Source organism: Semicossyphus pulcher, unplaced genomic scaffold, assembly GCF_022749685.1.
Source record: "Semicossyphus pulcher isolate SPU_LCO1_2020_fin unplaced genomic scaffold, fSemPul1.0.p SCAF_23, whole genome shotgun sequence".
Taxonomy (NCBI): domain Eukaryota; kingdom Metazoa; phylum Chordata; class Actinopteri; order Labriformes; family Labridae; genus Semicossyphus; species Semicossyphus pulcher.
Genome location: NW_027211697.1, coordinates 1,257,945 through 1,276,098, shown reverse-complemented (window position 1 = coordinate 1,276,098; position 18,154 = coordinate 1,257,945). Strand labels below are relative to the sequence as shown.

General features: G+C 39.6%; 1 protein-coding gene and 1 non-coding gene across 2 annotated transcripts; one reads left to right on the top strand and one right to left on the bottom strand.

Annotated features, from left to right (window-relative positions):
• The first annotated feature begins 502 nt into the window (after positions 1-502).
• pla2g10 (phospholipase A2 group X) lies at positions 503-2,583 on the top strand. The gene is made up of 4 exons (XM_069674895.1): positions 503-539; positions 1,181-1,349; positions 1,939-2,045; positions 2,432-2,583. The coding sequence occupies exons 1-4, from the start codon at positions 503-505 to the stop codon at positions 2,581-2,583; spliced, it is 465 nt and encodes a 154-aa protein (XP_069530996.1).
• A 6,560-nt stretch (positions 2,584-9,143) lies between these two features.
• On the bottom strand, positions 9,144-9,215 carry trnat-cgu (transfer RNA threonine (anticodon CGU)). Its single transcript has one exon. It is a non-coding gene; the product is annotated as a tRNA-Thr (tRNA).
• Positions 9,216-18,154: the final 8,939 nt, after the last annotated feature.

Genomic DNA, 18,154 nt, shown 5'->3' with positions numbered 1-18,154 from the left:
TTTGTTTGTATTTGTTTTCAATAATATCCCATATTTATGTTAATATAGTTTTACGTGTGTTTCATTGAGAGAGAAGCTTTCTATCTTGTGGCGCAAAATTGGTGCGACATCCTACAGTTCCCCGTCTGGGATTTTCCGAGGCCAGACAAAGACAAGAAAAACATTTCCATAAGAAAAACTTATGATAACATAAGCTGAATATGACCTAAAACGTAGATAAATATGTTGTATACATTGAAAGTAAACCAACCTATCATATCAGGTGAAAAAAAAACACATTCCTGCAGACACTGATTCTTTACACCTGTCAAAGCAGTAAACACCTCCAGCCTGTCTCCACTAGGGGGCGTTCAGTCCTACAAACAGTGGATTAACCTCTGGCCAATGGTGATGCTCAGGAGATTATTCAAACACCTAAAAAAAGCTCTCCACTCAAAGCTATACTCTCAGAGTGAGAGTGAGTGATACTTAACGAGTGGAGCTCGGCTGCCTGTTGCATGTCATGACTGCGTTTTGCCGGATACTTCTCCTCTTTTCTGGTGAGTTGACGTTTTTTTCTTTGTAGTGGAGCTGCAATATATGAAAAGTAAAGGACCCGAAAAGTAACTTTAAGGACACAGAGGGAGTCAGATATGCAACAGACCTGAGGGGGAACTGTATTTACTTATGCACAGTGGAGGTGTTAGTCAAGGACGGCACGTGCAAACTTTATTATTTTCTGTTTTCCAATCATTTCACGTCTGAACTTGATGGTTAAAAAAGAGGGGGAAAGTCAAATCTATTTACTTGTGTTCTGCTGTCTGAATAATATTCACTTTGTGTTGAAATTCTTTGAAAAAAAGTGTTGATTCAACTGTATGATAATTTTACAGACAGTAGTTTATGTTGCTGTAGAATTCTATGACTCTATTGCTACTGCTCAACCATCATTGATGTCAGTGGTGCTCAAATAACAGAAAGGCCTCCCTGTTGACAGTTGGAACATAGTCTGCCTAAGTTCACCTGATGCGGTGACAGCTGTGTATACAAAGGGTGGACTAAACTTTACAGTGTCAAACACAGCATGATACAGCAAAGACTTCCGGATGTGGATGGAACCTCAGTGATCATGGGTGTAAAATAAACACAGACTTGATGGTTCTTCCTCCTCCTTTTGCCTTGTTTGTGTCTCTCTCTGCAGTGGCAGCGTCCTCTGTGGCGACACGCAGGTCCCAGCGGACAAAAAGAGGTTTACTGGAGCTGGCTGGTGCCATCAAGTGCAGCACAGGGAGATCTGCTTTGTCGTACATGATGTACGGATGCTACTGCGGCCTGGGAGGTCAGGGCTGGCCCCGGGACAGAGCAGACTGGTGAGATGAAAATGTGACAATTTCAAGTCTGTTTCTGTTGCAGAAAATCACGCCTGGACATCTGATGATAGTGTGTATACTCAGTTCACACTCTATATATGACTCCTACCTATATATTATGCCATGTGAAAGATATAATTCAGAATGCAATGGTGATGTTTAGCCCCCCTCTTCATCTTTGGTTCCTCTCAGTCATCCCCCATCCCGCACGAGTACACACAGTTTCCGCTTCCCAATGAGTCGTCTGAACCACAAATGCTGTGTGATGGGATGGAAGGCAGGAATCAGGTCCAAATTCAGCACTTTCACATGCTCCAATGGCTACTCTAAAATAGGTCCAAACATTCCACACCCAAGTCCTAATTGGCATCTCTTGCTTTTCCTTCCTCGCCGCAAGACCCTGAACCCCCTCAAACCAGCTAACTGCTAACTATCAGTTGTGAAAAGTCATGTGGTAATCCTGCCCTCACGTCAAAATAGCCAAACCACAGTGCTGGGTCGATCCATCCACTGCTTTCTCGACCGTGTATTGTCTAGTTCAGCCTTCAAAATAAAACCGTTACTCTGTTATTAATCTCCCCGTTTGTAGGTGTTGTCACAGACATGATTGCTGTTATGGCGATGCAGAACGTCTGGGCTGCCAAACCAAAACAGACCAGTATCAATGGACGTGTGAGGACAGGACGGCTGAGTGCGGTACTGCATTTTTTATGCGCACATATACATAAGATTTAGGTGTTTGATAAATTTAAATGAATCCAGGTCTGCTGTTTTTATTAGTTGTTGCATGTGAATATGATGTTTATAGCAGATACCTGAAAGTGAGGCTGTGTGTGATCTACAAATATGCATGTTCCTAAAAACAGTGGAGGCAGTAATTTCCACCGTTGGTCTTTGTAAGTTACTCTATAGTTGCTGGATCACTTTAGAGAAAGTGTGTAAAATAAACCATTAGGATGTGAAATGTATAAAGTCAACAAAACAAAGCTTAGAATCTGAACAAATGTCACAATTTAAAGGACGAAACCACTCAATAATATACATTTTAAATGAAAATCCTCTTTACATTTTGTGTTTTGCAGATGATTTGGACGACAAATGTGAAAAGCTGCTGTGCAAGTGTGACAGAAACGCTGCTAAATGTTTGAGGAAAGCACCCTTCATCAGGAAGTATGCTGTTTGGCCCGACTTTTTCTGTGGTTACGAACATCCCATGTGTAATATTTATGCCTGACTCGTGTGCCTTTTGTAAATATGACATGTTACAGTTAATGTCATTGCTGTACAGTCAAATGCATTTTTTTCTCTATTCACCATATTCAGATGGCAGCCATTTTCATCTGACCTAATACTCAGGTTGGGAAGCTTTAATGCTGTTATAATGCTGCCTTCTAACTAAAAAGACAATGAAGTGAAAATCTGCAGAGGGACATCAGGACAGCCTAGTTCAGGTTAAAACAACACATATTGCCTATTAGCTACTGTAAGACAACAGCTAACATTCCACCCTTTTCTAGCTAACGTTACAGTAAGCTAATGCTAATGTCAGCTAATTAACAGTAATGATAGCTAGCAATTGCTTGAATGCTAGCGTTAGCTGTTGTGACTTTGCTGTCGGTAGCAAATGAGTTATGAAACATTTGTCAACTGTTTAGGAAAGCTAAGTCACAACAGCTAAAGTTAGCATTCAACCAATTCCTAGCTAACATTACCTTTAGCAAGCTTACATCACTAGCAAAAATGTACATCTTGTAGCACTATGAAATGATGGTGTTACATCGGGAGTGGTTGAATACCACAGTTAGCTGTTGTCAATTGGCAGCTAAAGGTAGCTCTCGTAGCTAACTACATTAAATATGTTGTTTTCACCTGAAATATGGCCCAATATTCCTCTAAGTTTTCAGTCCAAGTGATTCAAGTTGCTGATAAATTAGGAGGCCGTCAAATTGTAGCAATTTGTCACTTTTCTGACCCTTTAATGATTAGCAAACCTGGAACACAGATGTTCAACATTAAAACAGCATTTAAGCTTCCAGTCCTGAGCGTGATATCAGAGGAAAATTGCATGGTGGATTGTTTTAATTTTATATCTTTTATATCAGGCTCTTTTGTATTAAATTGTTGTTAAACCAACATAATAAAGTTGGAGATGTAAAACGTTGTGTTTTTGTAGATTTCAAATTATGTTGTAATCAAAGATTTAAAAGAGGATTACAGCTGCAGCAGGTTCCCACAGTAAAAATGCAACCTGAGCATTTCCCTGCAGAAACTCAGTCCAGGCTCAGCCGGAAGGTCAAATGTTATTCAGCGTGAAAGATCAGATAGCCGAACAGAACGCAACAGAAGTTTTATTTGTTCCAGTACTGAGCAGGGGATTGCCCGCGTTATAGCCCACCTCTGAAGCTGACCACTTGTTCTGCTTTGGTAAAGTCTGTGACTACGCTTCATTCATTGGGGTTTAAAAAAAGCTATTTGGAAATTTAGTGGGCTAATGGCCAAACGTGTGGTTCCCCTGCTTTTCTATTTTAAAGCTGCTGTGACACAAGTTTCATTCATTTTTTCCTGCCTTATTCAGACCTTATTTTAAGTTTTAATGCTTCTGTTACAAATGTGCGAAAACTCGTATGCACCTTTTAAGGTTTTGACTGTATCACACCATAGTGACAGATTTTTGTGCTTAAAGGAACTTTCCCATGAGGTCGACAGAAAACATTAAGTCACGAAATAGCAGTTTGGTGAAGTCATGTACCCTTTTTATTTTTAAACATTATGACTTCATGTGTAAGCACACTTCTTATATGCATGATCTAGCTGAGTATTTCCCCTTTTTCTCTCATATTTGCAACTTTTGCATTGGAAGTCTTTACGGAAAATATCACCTGGGGTCAAATATGTGAAGTCTAGATAATTGCCTGTAGATGGTGCCATATTCACAAACACTGAACTTGAAACACACTGACAATACAAGGAATTTAACTCTTCACACAGGAATAAGAAGATAGTTTGCGCCTTATAATAATAATAATAATTGAATTACTTATTATTTAGATTTTATTTTGAAGTTCCTAGAAACGAGGTGCCTCTTATTGACTCTTCATGTTTTTCAAGCAGTGAATGACTCTATTTTGGTCGACCACAGTTGGTTTTGGGTTGGCCTGGGAACCTCCTTCAGATCAAATTGGAAACGCTGTCAAGTCAAAGCCTTCATTTCCCCACTCACGCCCAGTAAACAGTGTCCCCACCACCATCGTGACTGGTATAAAAGTACATAAAGTCCTCCCAGATGTTCCTACACAAACTTGCCGTCCCACTGTGAGCGTCGTCTGTGAGTTCACACAGGAAACACAGCGTCTTTGTTGAACGGTTGCACGGCTCATGAGTGTGGACTGAAATGGGAGATGATGTCGGGGTGCAGTGTCTAAAGTCCAGGACTGGAAATAAGAATCTGGGTCATGGCCCACAAACACTTGCCCGATTGTGTCCAACCTAAAGCCTGTATGAGCTCTGAAGTTATGGAAGTCATACGTTTCATCTGACAGAGTGGCTTAAAGTCCCACTTTCCTGTTTGTGTGTGTTGTCTGACCTCTAACCCTTTAATTAAAAAAAGAAATGTTTTAGTACTGCCATGAAGGTTTTCCTGCACTGCTGTGCTGGCTACAAATTATAGGTAATGTATTTCATTCAAAGTGTTTACATGTCAACACATCGTCTTATATAAGCGTGAAGGAAAAGACTCTCATAGCCTTCTTGTGAACCTGCTAGACTCTGTATGATTCATGCTCCTGTGTTTCCCTGTTGGTTTACAAGGTTTTTCCTCAGAGGGGTTTTCTGGCAGCATACTCCTCTCTTCAAGGATTTCCTCTCTTGACTTTCTCTGATCTGTCACTTTTACCACTTGCTAGCATCATACAGCATGTGTGTGTTTCAGTCTTTGCAGGATCCCTAAGCAACTTGTCTTGAACTCCTTTGCAGGGGCATATCCACACTTTTTGACTGGGGTGGCCCATCTTGGGTGCTGACTTATGCACTATGTCTATACAATATTTGAAACTGGCGCCATAGCTGTGGAGAAAGTTGTACAAACAGCTCGTGGTTTCGCCCGTTGTACATTCCTACAACCACAGCGTGCATTACGCCCCTCCCTCTGAAAGGAACGGCCCAGCGAGAGATGCTGGAGTGAAATACTACCTTTTTTCGCTGCAGGTAATGGCTCAGAGTGGTACAGAATCTGAAATACGACGAGAATATACCGGTGGATTGTCTAAAATATTTTGGGTCTGCAGTCTACATTTCAAACCTGGCGATTTTGAACGAGACATGACTCGATTATGAATGTGGAATGTATTGGAGGGAAAACAAGAGAGCAGGCAGCGTTTCAAGGCACCTCACGGAACAAATGATTACATTTTACAGTATATGTTTTTTTCAACTTGCAAACATCGGAGGCGGGCGTCCTACATTGAGAAAGTGTAGTTAAGCAAGCTCCCTGGCCTCCGCCAGATGACGCGTTTTATGTAGTCTGACTAAGGTTTTCCAGGGCCCATTGGAAAAGCGGATTGCGCCCTCCAAAGGCATAAAGGAGAAATTGCTTTTTTTTTCCTACCATAATGGCATTAGCTCCCCATAATAGCATGATAGGACTGAGATTGAAAATCGGCGAACTGGCCCTTTAAGCACTAGGTATCATAAGGATTTCATAACGATGTGGAAGTCTTGTGTATTGTTTTTAAAAATTAAAAAATAACACAATAAAGTGCCAACATTTAAATCTTCCATCCTTAATTCGTTAAGGACTCAATAAACAGGCTGTATCACATAAGCCACTGCCACAAACTACTTGAAGCCTGTTGCAACCAAGCCCATTCAGTTGTTTTGAAAACAAGTCCCGCCTCTGACTCTAAAAATAGCCAATCATAGTTCAGAATTATTGGGTGGAATCTGGGGTGGCCAATAACTTCAGTGTGGGCCTATGCCACCCCAGAACACTCCTACTGTAGTCACGCCCCTGTCTGTTAAACTTGACCCTCTAATTTAAAAGTTGTAAAAGTTTACTACTCTGCCAGATCTTTAATGCCAACAGAGAAGCATCCTGCTGCGTTCTTCACCAAAAACATGTCAACACTTGAAGTTGAATTTGGTTATCTCATTGTATCTGCTGAGAATTTGCTCTATAATAGGCCAGCTATGCTAGATGACCCGCTGCTGAAGTACAAATCCCACTCCAAAATGACTCAGCTGACCTCATGTGATAATTTCTGGAGTAGTGTGACGCTCTTGAGGAACTCCTGTGATTGAGGAAATGCTGCATGACAGCGTGGCTGTCACAATGAATGAGCGCATTCTTTCATCCTGGCCGGCCGAGCTGACAGAACCCGTTCAACGCTAATTACGTTCTTTAATCAACTGTTTGGCTCCCCAGCCGAGAGCCAGATGGCGCACAATGAAGTCTTGGCTTAAACTGCTAAAATCATAAACAATAACCACCATGCGTGGAACAAAGTATGACTTCTCACCAGCATAAGATCTGCTGCGCTCAGGAGTATTGTGTACGGTTGGTCACAAACACACAGGGGGCTTTGTTTTGATTTGATGGAATGCTTCCCAGGTCTGTCGTGCAGGATTTGTTCAGCTATATTTTTACTATAAACTTCACAACTTTGAATGCAGTCAATGGGCGGCAACCCCTCGCATTTATTGTGTATTGAGTTCAGAACACTGTCCGCCCACACACACAAGGAAATCAATGTGTGTGCAGCCAACAGCAGATCTGGACCTGCTGCCAATATACGGCATGTAACAGATCCTCTTTGTCCTCCTCCTCCTATTTTATTTCTTCTTTGTTGTTTTTCAATTGCAGGTGGAAGAGGAGGAAATAAAGGAGATTAAAACAAAGAATGCTGCTTCAATCAGAAAGGTCACCGATAATAATGATTTAGATATGAAGAAATGATTATACTGCTTTCTCTGATCAATAAGAAAGTTTAAATATGCTGCACAAAATCTATACACACTTATTTACATAATATATCCTCTGTTTTTCCTGTTATTCCTTCTTCACCTAAAGCTTCCACCAGGGGGCAGCTTAGATGAGATTTTAAAGACAGGAGACATGCAGAAAATGCCTTAAGGGGTTTAGAGACACTGAAATATAGTGCTGAAATATGGTGTAGAATATTTTAAGGATAAAGACTGAGGTGAAGAAGTTTTAACTTTTGCTTCAAGTGACATCGGGCCAATTAGCTCCACTTCCCGAGGTTTATGTTTTTTTCTTTTTGCTTAGGTCTGCACATTTACTGCATTGTGTTGTTTCCTAATTGGAAGGGCAGCTCTGACAGACTCTATGGGGAAACATGTTCAGTGTTTTTCCTACAGCCTGCACCACGCAGCCCACCCACCCTGTGCTGCAGAAACACTGAGGAAAGCCAGAAAAAGTTTGATCATTAAAACCTAAGGAATGCAGAAACTTATACGGCTGCTATACCTCGAATTTAAATTGACGCTTTGAAAGGAGGAACTGGTGGTCATTAGCTTAAACTTGCTTTAATTATTTTTATTGTATTATGATTGACACTATTAAAAAATCATACAAGTTGCCATGGAAACAAGCTGCTTTCACTGTAGCATGAGCTTGCTAAAAGATGTCAATCATTGTGTCCTTGACTTCACAATGCATATCGGCCATTTATAAGTGCAAACATTCATCCAAGTAGATTTTTCCACAACCTCTGGTCTGATCTTTTCCACATTCTTTTCCTTGCTGCATTTTCTGTGTTCGCATGGTTCGAATTTTTTACACAAGGACAATACACTTGATTTTTCCTCTAAATGCAGCATTTCAGCTCACACCGATGGTAGTTTGAGGTTATCCAGCAGTGTGGATGTTGCTGACTCCAGCAGCTTCATGTTGTTTCCTTCCTGCCACACTTTACAAAGAGCCTCTTCAACAGATGGAACCTGACGATACGCTGCAGCAGCACGAACCAGATATGAATTATTATTGCTGCAACATGGAGCGTTACCCAGGAAACGGTGCTAGTCTGCTAGATCAGTGTCAGCTGGGTATGAATGATTATAATTCAATTATCTCAATGTGATGTTACAGCAACCTTTTGTAGGAGAGCTGCATATTAAGTATTGGGACAAACATTATTGAATGATATTTGATCTAATTGTGAAAAATGCTCACACAAACATCCTGGCAACAACCAAGGTGTTTGCAGGAATATACTGTCTCAAATTGAATAAACCACATCCTGCAGTAGCATTTTTGGGCCTTATTTACACATGACAGAAACACGGTTCATGAGACACTGTTAACCATTAAATAAATAACATAATAAATAATAACTTTTATCTTATAAAATAAAAACATTGGAGAGTATCTTGGGAAGCTTACCAGTTTACCATCTTCTAAACTGTTGAATGGTTGAGTGACTTCAGACCATAATAAGTGATGCATAGGCTAATAACAAGTAAAATGAAAGTAAAGAAAAGAAGAAGAAGAAGGAAGTGTTTGTTTTATTACCTAGAAGAATATAAGACCAATATTTGTCTTTGGTAGTGACTTATTTATATCTACACTAAAATGCATACAGGGACATACAAAGGAACCTCTCCCAAAGGTATGACAGAACGTGTTATTGTTACAGTAGGCCTGATTCACCGTCTTTGTCAGACGTACACTGTTTCTTTTACTCCCTACATCCACTGTGTTGTAATGGTACAGCGTTTGCTAACAGTTCAGGCTTGGGAGGTGCACTAGAAAACCGTCCCAGAGATTTGATTGTGCTCAAAAGGCACGGACGGGGTTCGAACCCGCGATCTTCGGTTTACGAGACCGACGCCTTACCACTTGGCCACCGCGCCTGCGCTGTTTCCCATGCTATTATCCTTTTTGTACATCAATTTGTCATGTCGTATGCATTCGCAAAGTGGGTTTAGAGTGTACAGGAAGTCAACTTTTATCATTAATATACCGCCGAGGCTCGACGTCCTCCCTCCGACATACGCACGAGCCACACGAGCTGCAAAAACAAACTACGATGTATCGTTGTGATTCGGCCACAAGGGGAGGCTGTTATCAAAAGGTATCGCTACCTACAGACTGAAATGATCACAACACAACACAGAAATGTGTAGGGTGGGATAGAAAGCAACACTTACCAGTGTGCTGTTCTTAGTATATTAGAAGTCGTTTGCCCTGAGGTTGAGAATAAGAGTAAAGCCACTACGTCATTGCACTTAAAAGGCCCCAAACTCAGGCTTAGCAAATTTCACAGCAGTCAGTGTTATCATATTTAAATGTGCAAAGCTGAGCATTTACTCAAGATTGTCCATGATGGTACAGGGTCATCTTCTTAAAAGCATGAACTCACATTATTCTAACCACCAATTTGTCTTGATGTCTATAAGGATGGATGTGTAAGAAGTGTTGCTAAAAAAAGGATTTAGCCACTCTAGTGTTACCACCATACGTTTTTAAGAACTCAATAAGGTAAGAGGAGAGACACAAAACAAAACATACCTTGTCATTGTTTGGTTTTAGGGAAATTTTGTTCCAAGAATGTGGCTAGATAAAAGGTCATAAGGTCAAAATAATCTATAATAAGAATCTTCTGGGGACCAAACTAAAGTTAAGCTTACCTGTGTAGTAACATCAAGATTTTTTGGTCTGAATTAGTATTAAACAGACTGACATTGAGCTTGCATAGCTGATAACTATGAGAACCACTATAGACTGCTTATAAATCATTTTCTAAGCAATACAATATGCATGAGGCCCGACTGCAGCTATTCTCTGTCTGTCTTTTCAAAACATCAAAGATGAGTGCTCTCCTGCAGGGGGCTTCCCCCCCCTGTTTTTGGATCAGATATCCTAGAGGCTGTTTGAAAAATGAATAAGACTTAATTCCATTGGGAATTAGTTAGGAGTGAAAATCACTGATGTGGAGAACTCACCTTGACCTGTTGTCAGCAGACAAACTAAGAGTGGCTCCCTTGAATAAACCATAGATTTAATTTAGAGCACCTTGAAATGTGAAAATGCAAATTCTTGTTATGTTCACTATCTTTTACTTTTACCTAAAATAATAATTTTAGATCACATTTATGTATATTGCACACCAGTGTCAGAAATGATAATTTGTACACTAGATCTGCATGTCCCAAGGTTTTAGTGGGAGTGTGAATGCTGACTCTTGAGCTGTAATCCTTCGAGGGATTGGATGTTTGTTTTTTCTTTCTAATTTAGAATTCATGCTCTCCTTGCCCTTAAGATGAAGCTCTATCAAAGAAAGTGTCTTAAAGAGCAGGTTACTGCACCATCAATGATAAACACAATACGCATTGTTGAGTCAATCTGAGGGAATTTAAAATTGCTGGGAGGGGCTTCTAGTTTATTTTATGATCTTACATGGAATTGATTCTTTTCAGCCTCTGTGTTTTTGTATCATAAACCCCTGCAAGATCACAAGATGAGAGATATAATATGTTCTAGTCAGAGATCACATGGATCTGGGGCATTTTTGTTCATGTGGGAAGCACGAAGCAGCTCTCTCCCTGAGAGAATAACAAGTATCACTGCACCAATCTATTTAATAATTTATTGGTGTATTGCTTTGAAAAATCATCGTACTTCTGCTGTGCTTGTGCAAGAATACTCCTGTGCCCTGAATCTGTGAGAATTTTCTTTTTTTTGTTTAACAGACACATTTTTTTTCTGTACAGGGCTCGCCCTTTTGTTATGCAAACAAGAGTGCAACTCAAGTACATTTTCTATGTCTGAATTCTGATAACTAACCAGCAAAATGCTACACTCCTCTAGTCTAGCAGGGCTCTTTTTGCCGCTTCATATTTCTGTAAGCATGTTAGCGTAATCTAACTATAAGTTCATGTGATTATTAAGTGTGTATTTCAACTCAAAGTAGTTCAGTTCAGTAAATGTATTCTGTGCACAATAGTCAGCTGTAATGTAAAGTAGACATATGCATGATTAGTGTTAATTGGGTTATGCATGCTATAACATTATGGAATATTTTATTCAATGGCAACTAAGGAAGAAATGGCCACAGCCATATGTGTTTAATATTAATAAAATGTATGCCGTCATCAGTTACACAAACTTTCCTCTAAATGAAAAACTTACATCACGCTTTGAACTGAACACACTGTGCTCAGGTAGACACCCTATTCTCAACAGCCTTACAATCACCCTATCTGTTTTGTACTTGAAACCATCTATCTAGACAGCATCTTTTGACGCAGGAAGTGAGGCATGGCAGGCAGAACGAAATGTACAATTTTCAGATTTTGAGTTGTCAGATATATTTTCAACAGTAAATTCCTCATGTGCCAGACGTGGCCTGATTTATTTCAAAGTAGCACACAGCACAGGCTTCAGCTCTCTAAAGTCTGCATCTTAAGGATGCATCCATTGATTGATAATATGTGTAACTGACGTAATCCAACTCTACCTGAAACTCTCAGGTTACTATTTCTCCGTTTTCAATTCCATATCAAAGATACTAGGAAAATTGTTCAAAATCCTCCAACAACCATTTTTGCTTTCCAAAGTGAGGACGATCTTCCAGGGCACAGTTCAATTGCATTGCTTACGACTAAGTTAAGTATTTCAGCCATAGACTGTATAAAAAGATGGACGACATGACAGCTCCCTAAAAGTGAAGCCAAAACATTTCGGGCGCCCCCTGCTGACTGGCTGCAGTATAGGTCATAAAGCCCGCCTCCTCCATGTTAACAGATGGGACATGAGTCAAACTATAAAATCAAAATATACTCCCAATAAATTTTTCTCAAACATGGTTTCTGTCATTATAGCTAGTTCTTATCATGCTGATTTACGTCCAAGTATTCATTTTTCTGACAAGTTTATTTTTAATTAGTTATTTGATGCTGTCAAAATGATGATTGACAGCTCTGCTGACAAATTCGTCTCCTGCAGCCAATCAGTTCCAGGTGAGCAGAGTGGAGGACGATCCGCGAATGGAAACGTAACTAAAAAATCACTACAGTCATTGAAGTTTCCATAACTGTGAACGTTAACCTCAGACCAACACAGAGAAGCTTCTCTGCTGTTAAACACGCCGATGTGCAGGATCCTTGCTGTTTTTTCGGTAAGTTAAGTGTGTGTTTGGGTTAGGGGAAGTGGCTACGGCCGCTCCACTCGCCGATCTCTACTGCGTATTCCCTGGCTCCATATGACGTCGCCATCGCAAGATAGCAGCGCCTATCGCAGGGGCTATTTTGGCATCAATTTCGTACAATGGGAGTAGATGGAGACGCGTTGTCCATCTATATATACAGTCATTGATTTCAGCCGTATACTTAAGCTACCTGAGTGTTTATTAATAATTTTCACCATTAATCCATGACTTTAGGTAACTATTACAAACCGTCTACCTAAGCTTACAATTTCAATGGTAAGCTAAGTATTTCAGCCATATACTTAAGCTAACTATTTAAGAGTTTGCTAATAATTTTAACAATTATAACTTTAGCTTAATCTTTGAACTGTTTACCCAAGCTAACTATTTTACTGTTAGCAACTATAAAAATGATTTACCTAAGCTATCTATTTAAGCCAGTTACTAACATGGTTGATCTAAACTAATTATCTAACTGTGAGACAACTATTTCAACAGTTTACCTAAGCTAACTATTCAACCATTAGCTAACTGTTTCAACGATTTACCTAAGCTGAATATTTAACTGGGTAATACTTCACCAGTTTATCTTTACTTTAGCTAACCATTATATTAGCTTATTATTTAAACAGGTTTTAAATAGTTTTTCATTATCCATTACTTCTTTCAATTGTTTAGCAATTGCTTCTAGCTAGAACTTTTAAGTTGTTACTTTTAGCTAATAGTTTGAAGGTTTTAGCCATAACTTCTAGCTAATGTTGCCTGTTCAGAGTTCTGTGCTTGCTTGTTAACTATTTTTAAATGTACCCTTATAGCTGACCTAATCGATACATTCTTCTTAAATCATCATTTCTACACATGTACCTTGGTGAATCACTGCTGTAATATGTTTCTGCTGTCATTCTGAACAACACAACTTATGAAGAGCATTTTTCTGTCATGTCTTTTGATTTCAATCCTCCTGTTCTTATGTAATTATTTTTGGGGGCCAAAAATATTCATTTTGAAATTAGCTCCACTACATATACACACTACACTACCAATAACTCGTAAGTCAAAATCTGCAAATAAAGTGTGTTTATATACATCACAGTCCAGACTAATCCAAGTGGCAGCCGACACAGTGGGTCCTTGCTGGTGCAGTGAGGAGAAAATTGGCCATTGTGAGAGGGGTATGCTGGTTCTGACCCTGACTACAACCAGACATGCAAGTGTGAAATCTATTTGAAAGGTAAGCAGCTGATAAAGCTACTTAACAAAGGCAATATCATCTCTCTCCCGCTTTCTCCAGAATTTCTTTTCATCCCTCTTTCTTCTCTGTATTACATGAATCTCCTCATTCACAGGACTACTTTCACAACTTCATGAAGCAGGTTTTTATTAAAATATCACTTTGCAGTGCAGTTCATTGTCACGCCTTTGGTGCAAAAATGTGTAATCTATAGGAAACTAATTTTATATGGCACAAAACGGCTTAATCTATGTTTCTTCCATGTACGAAGTAATTAGGGGCACATCACTCATGCCTGTTGGGTCTGTTACCATAGTTACAATACGATTGTGCAGACAATCATCTGGTCCTTCTTTCCTCCAATAGGGTCGCACGGCTGGAGCTGCAATGTAAAGTAAAGATGCTCATCTTTCAGCAACACACTAGTAAGAATCAGAAACAGGTTTATGAGTATGAGAAAGTGTTGCACAGTGGCAGGCAGGGGACTGCGCCCAGTCATGGCGGACCACAGAAACAAGATCCGACGAGCCACACAGCAGGAGAGGAAGGTGAGAGCATCTACCATTTTGAAATTCAACTCCTCTCATTGTTCATTGGAAGAGTTTGGCGGAACAAAACAGTGACAAAAAACAAGATATGGCTTTGCATTCAAGCTTAGAAATCAAAACAACGACCAGAATGAACAAAAAGGAAGCATCACTTTAAATAAAATGCATAAATGTATGAGCTGGATGAAAGCAGACAGTCTGCCTACTAGTAAATGTACTCAAAGGCTGCTCGGGTCAAAATTAGTTTTAATTGGTGAGATGAAAGAATTGGTGCTGAGCTTTGCTTAAAAAGAAGATATTCCTTTTACTTTACATTCGATGGAACGGCACAAAATTGTATCAAATTCAAATTGCTTTAATTGATCAAAAGTGGTTTATTGACATATTTAAAAGTAGTTATACAGATGTGGCCTCAATCAAAGAGAGCTCCAAATTCCATCAATCAGAACATCTGAGGAAAAGATGCGTTCAGGGACAATCATGGAGGCCAGGCTGGTTGAAATAAAGGCCTGGGGAGCAGAAATATTATTTTTGTAGGGTATCTGTATCATTTTGAGAAAAATAAATGTGCTCAGATAATCTGCGGCTTTGAAAAGGACAACAGCCAATGCAGCATGTTCAAGCTGCTCCCCTACTGGGCGGCCCATGAGCCTGTCGATATGGTGGTTTGATGTTGGATAGAAAATAAGAACCCCCCACAACAAACAGAGAGGGCTGGAACAGAGAGACTGGAACAGAGAAAGAGAGGGTAGAAAGGGAAGAACCATCGACAGATGGACTCTGTTGTGATTAAAGATGGCGGCAGTCTTCACTGCAGACTACGAAGGACTACACTCGATCCATAGAAAAGCAGTGGGAGTAGTCTGCGATTCAACACAACAAAACCAAGAACAACACAGTAAGGTAAATCAGCAGGTATGATGTCTGCTTTTGAATCTCTGAGGACGAAAACTACGATTACCTGTAACTTTCCTTTGTGTTGTTTATCGCTCTATTATGTCTGTTATCGTTTTTCATGTCAGTGCCATACTGGTTTTGTTGTCCTCCCTCTCATCAAAACCGAAGCACATCATTTGATTTGACCAGTGAATGTGCATCCCATGACCAGACTACTGAAGACCCCGACAGGCTGAATGCTTAAATTAATTTGAATTTTTTTTCAAGCCAGCCGATGTCTCACAATGTACTTTCGCCATTTGGTACATGGTTACGGATGTTTGTCTTTGGTATTATATCACCATAGGAAATATGGGCTGTTTTAATAAGATTTTCCCTCTTGTGAGAATACGGTGCTCTGTGAGCAAGAATATCCAGCAAAATAAACTCAAAGTCTGCAAATTGCTCAATCCTCTGTGCCTAATCCACTCCAAGGCTTGTTAGCCATGACATATTCAGCCAGGACAAAGGACATCAGCAGGACTCCAGAATACATTTTCTGACAGTCTTTGATGTTACTATTTGGATCATTCTCAGAGAATAACTTTAATATGTCTGACACACTTTCATTGAAACCCTCTGATGTAAGTAACTTGGTTAATGATTTGAAGACTTGATTGTCTCAATTTCGTAAGCTTGATGCAGGTTTTCATTTTAAGTTGGAGGTTTTTGAAATTTGTCTCGTCATGTTTGTTGCTTCTTTTGTTCACTTAACTTTTATCGAATTCTTTGCACACAATCAATTTGAAAAGTAGAAGTCTCTATTGTGAGACTCAGAATGGGAGTATTCATTTAAACGCCTTAATGGGCTTTTGTTCATCAGTAAGTCTTCAACAGAGATAAGCCTATTTTAGGGAAGGCCTACTAGGGAGTCTAAATCCACACTGACAGATGGAACAAAAGACAAGTGAAAGGACTAGTGTGGGGACATGAAGTTGTCCTCTGGTAACTGCAGCTGAAAAATGTTTTATAAAATGATAGTATCAAGTCCCAAAAAAGAATTGAACTGAAGCTAACCTTCTTTAGAAGCAAAGGTTATAATAACAAAGAGAATTTCCATTTTGCTTTACTCAGAAATAACAATCACTGTTAAAAGAAATGCACAATAAATTAACAAAAAGGTCTGATCGGACAATCTCATCTCAAAGCTGAACAGCGAAACGTCTTCTATTGTTCCTCTGCCCGCTGAGCAGCTCCACTCTGCCACGTGCTTCAGGGCTTCTTGTTTGTAGTTGCTGAGGAAGATAAGAATATTTTTCATTCACCCTGCTCACCCAGACGTTTTCAAGCTGTGCAGGAGATTCATGTTAGCAACCCTCTGGTCACGCAACTTCCTGTTATTGCCTTTCTAAAACCTTTTGTGAATACAGTTTACTGTTAGAAATGATTCAGCAGGCAGCCCATTGAAACCAACATGCATTATTATTCATTATTATCGCCCTACAAGTCTAACATATAATTTTGAGTTTGGGTCCATTGTGTTTTTCTTTAGTTTTGGTGGTTAATTACGTGACTTCATAATTAGCTGTTATTAAAATTCAAGGCTGTATCTAAACTGAAAAAGTTGTGTGTGATAATCCTGGCAGATGAGTCATTTAAACTGTAACATCCACAGTATCCTTGCTTTGACTAAGGACCAGTAAATGCATTCGCTCCAAAACCCAAAGACCATAGAAACAACATGTTAATCAGTATGGTCAAACTTTACAACAAAACAAAGAAGTGGGTGCAGCTCTGGTAGTTCAAGGTGCTGCATCCATGCAGTTCAGTAGATCCCCAGTAGGCTTAAGATTAATGATTACAAGTGGGTCTAAAGTGCTTTCACAACAATTGATCTACATTTTCCTAATAAGTGATGTATCCTTGAATCTCTGAGTGTTAGAAGTCTGTCAATATCAGACGAGTTGTCCTAGCTTTGGTTGATCAGGGTGCATCTGTTTTAAGGCTGTTTATAGTTGGATAGTTGGTTGATGGTGCTCGCATTGCAACAACTCTCACATAGATGATGATAAATTCAGTTTCTTAATTTGCAGCATCATATTAACTCAGAAAGTTTGGCTGCTGAGGCTTCACAGTGCTCACAGTTCTCAACTGTGAAGCTAGCTAGCAGTGCTACTCAGAAGTGTGTTGGTATGTTTGATTAGCTTGCCTTCTCTGTTGTTGAGTAAAAAAGGGCTCTCATTTTCTTTTATATTTTGCACGACATAGGAAAATATGTAATATAAACCATTCTTGACAAATATTTTCTTCTTCTTCAGGACCAAATGGATGGCAAAGACAAACTACTATGGCGACGTTCTGCTCTGGCCAAGCCTGCTCGTGTCAAGGTGACGACAGGGATGTTACCATTACTGCAGCTCGCTGTGTTAAATAACCGTGCAATGGACTGCTCGATAAATGGATGTACTGAAGGAGGATGTGCGAGGAAGACAATCAAACTCAAGGTAAACATGTTCATTTGCATTTAAAGCTACATTTTCACCCATCGTCCATGGAGACAGCCCTATTCTCTGTGTTTTTGTTCAATATACAAGGATGTGCTGTGAGTAAGATTGGGGAGTTTTATATCTGTCATAAACCGATTGAGTTGATCCACAGACTTGTTGCTTGGAAGAAAGAAGTGTGTGGTTGGTGTGTGATTATAATGGCAGAGTGACAAAATCACTTACCCAAACCTATCCAAGATATGTTTTTAGTACAAGAAATCCTGACCTTTGACATCCATTATGAGAACTTTGAAATGCTGTCGCTGTAAACACAATAATAGGAACACAATATATGTTGGAGAAGAGAATTGGCGCTATAAAAAAGCAGTATTTGTTTCTCGGTACGTGTCGGAATTCAGGTGACATGATGAGCCAAATTATGAAATATGTATTCATGCTCATTATGATGTGTGTTCATGTTTTTATGGTTGTTCTGGCCTTT

Coding starts and splice junctions, on each gene's coding strand:
- pla2g10 (XM_069674895.1), top strand. CDS start 503: ATGACTGCGTTTTGCCGGATACTTCTCCTCTTTTCTG. Junction 1,350..1,938: donor CCCCGGGACAGAGCAGACTG/GTGAGATGAAAA, acceptor CCCCGTTTGTAG/GTGTTGTCACAGACATGATT. Junction 2,046..2,431: donor GGACAGGACGGCTGAGTGCG/GTACTGCATTTT, acceptor TGTGTTTTGCAG/ATGATTTGGACGACAAATGT.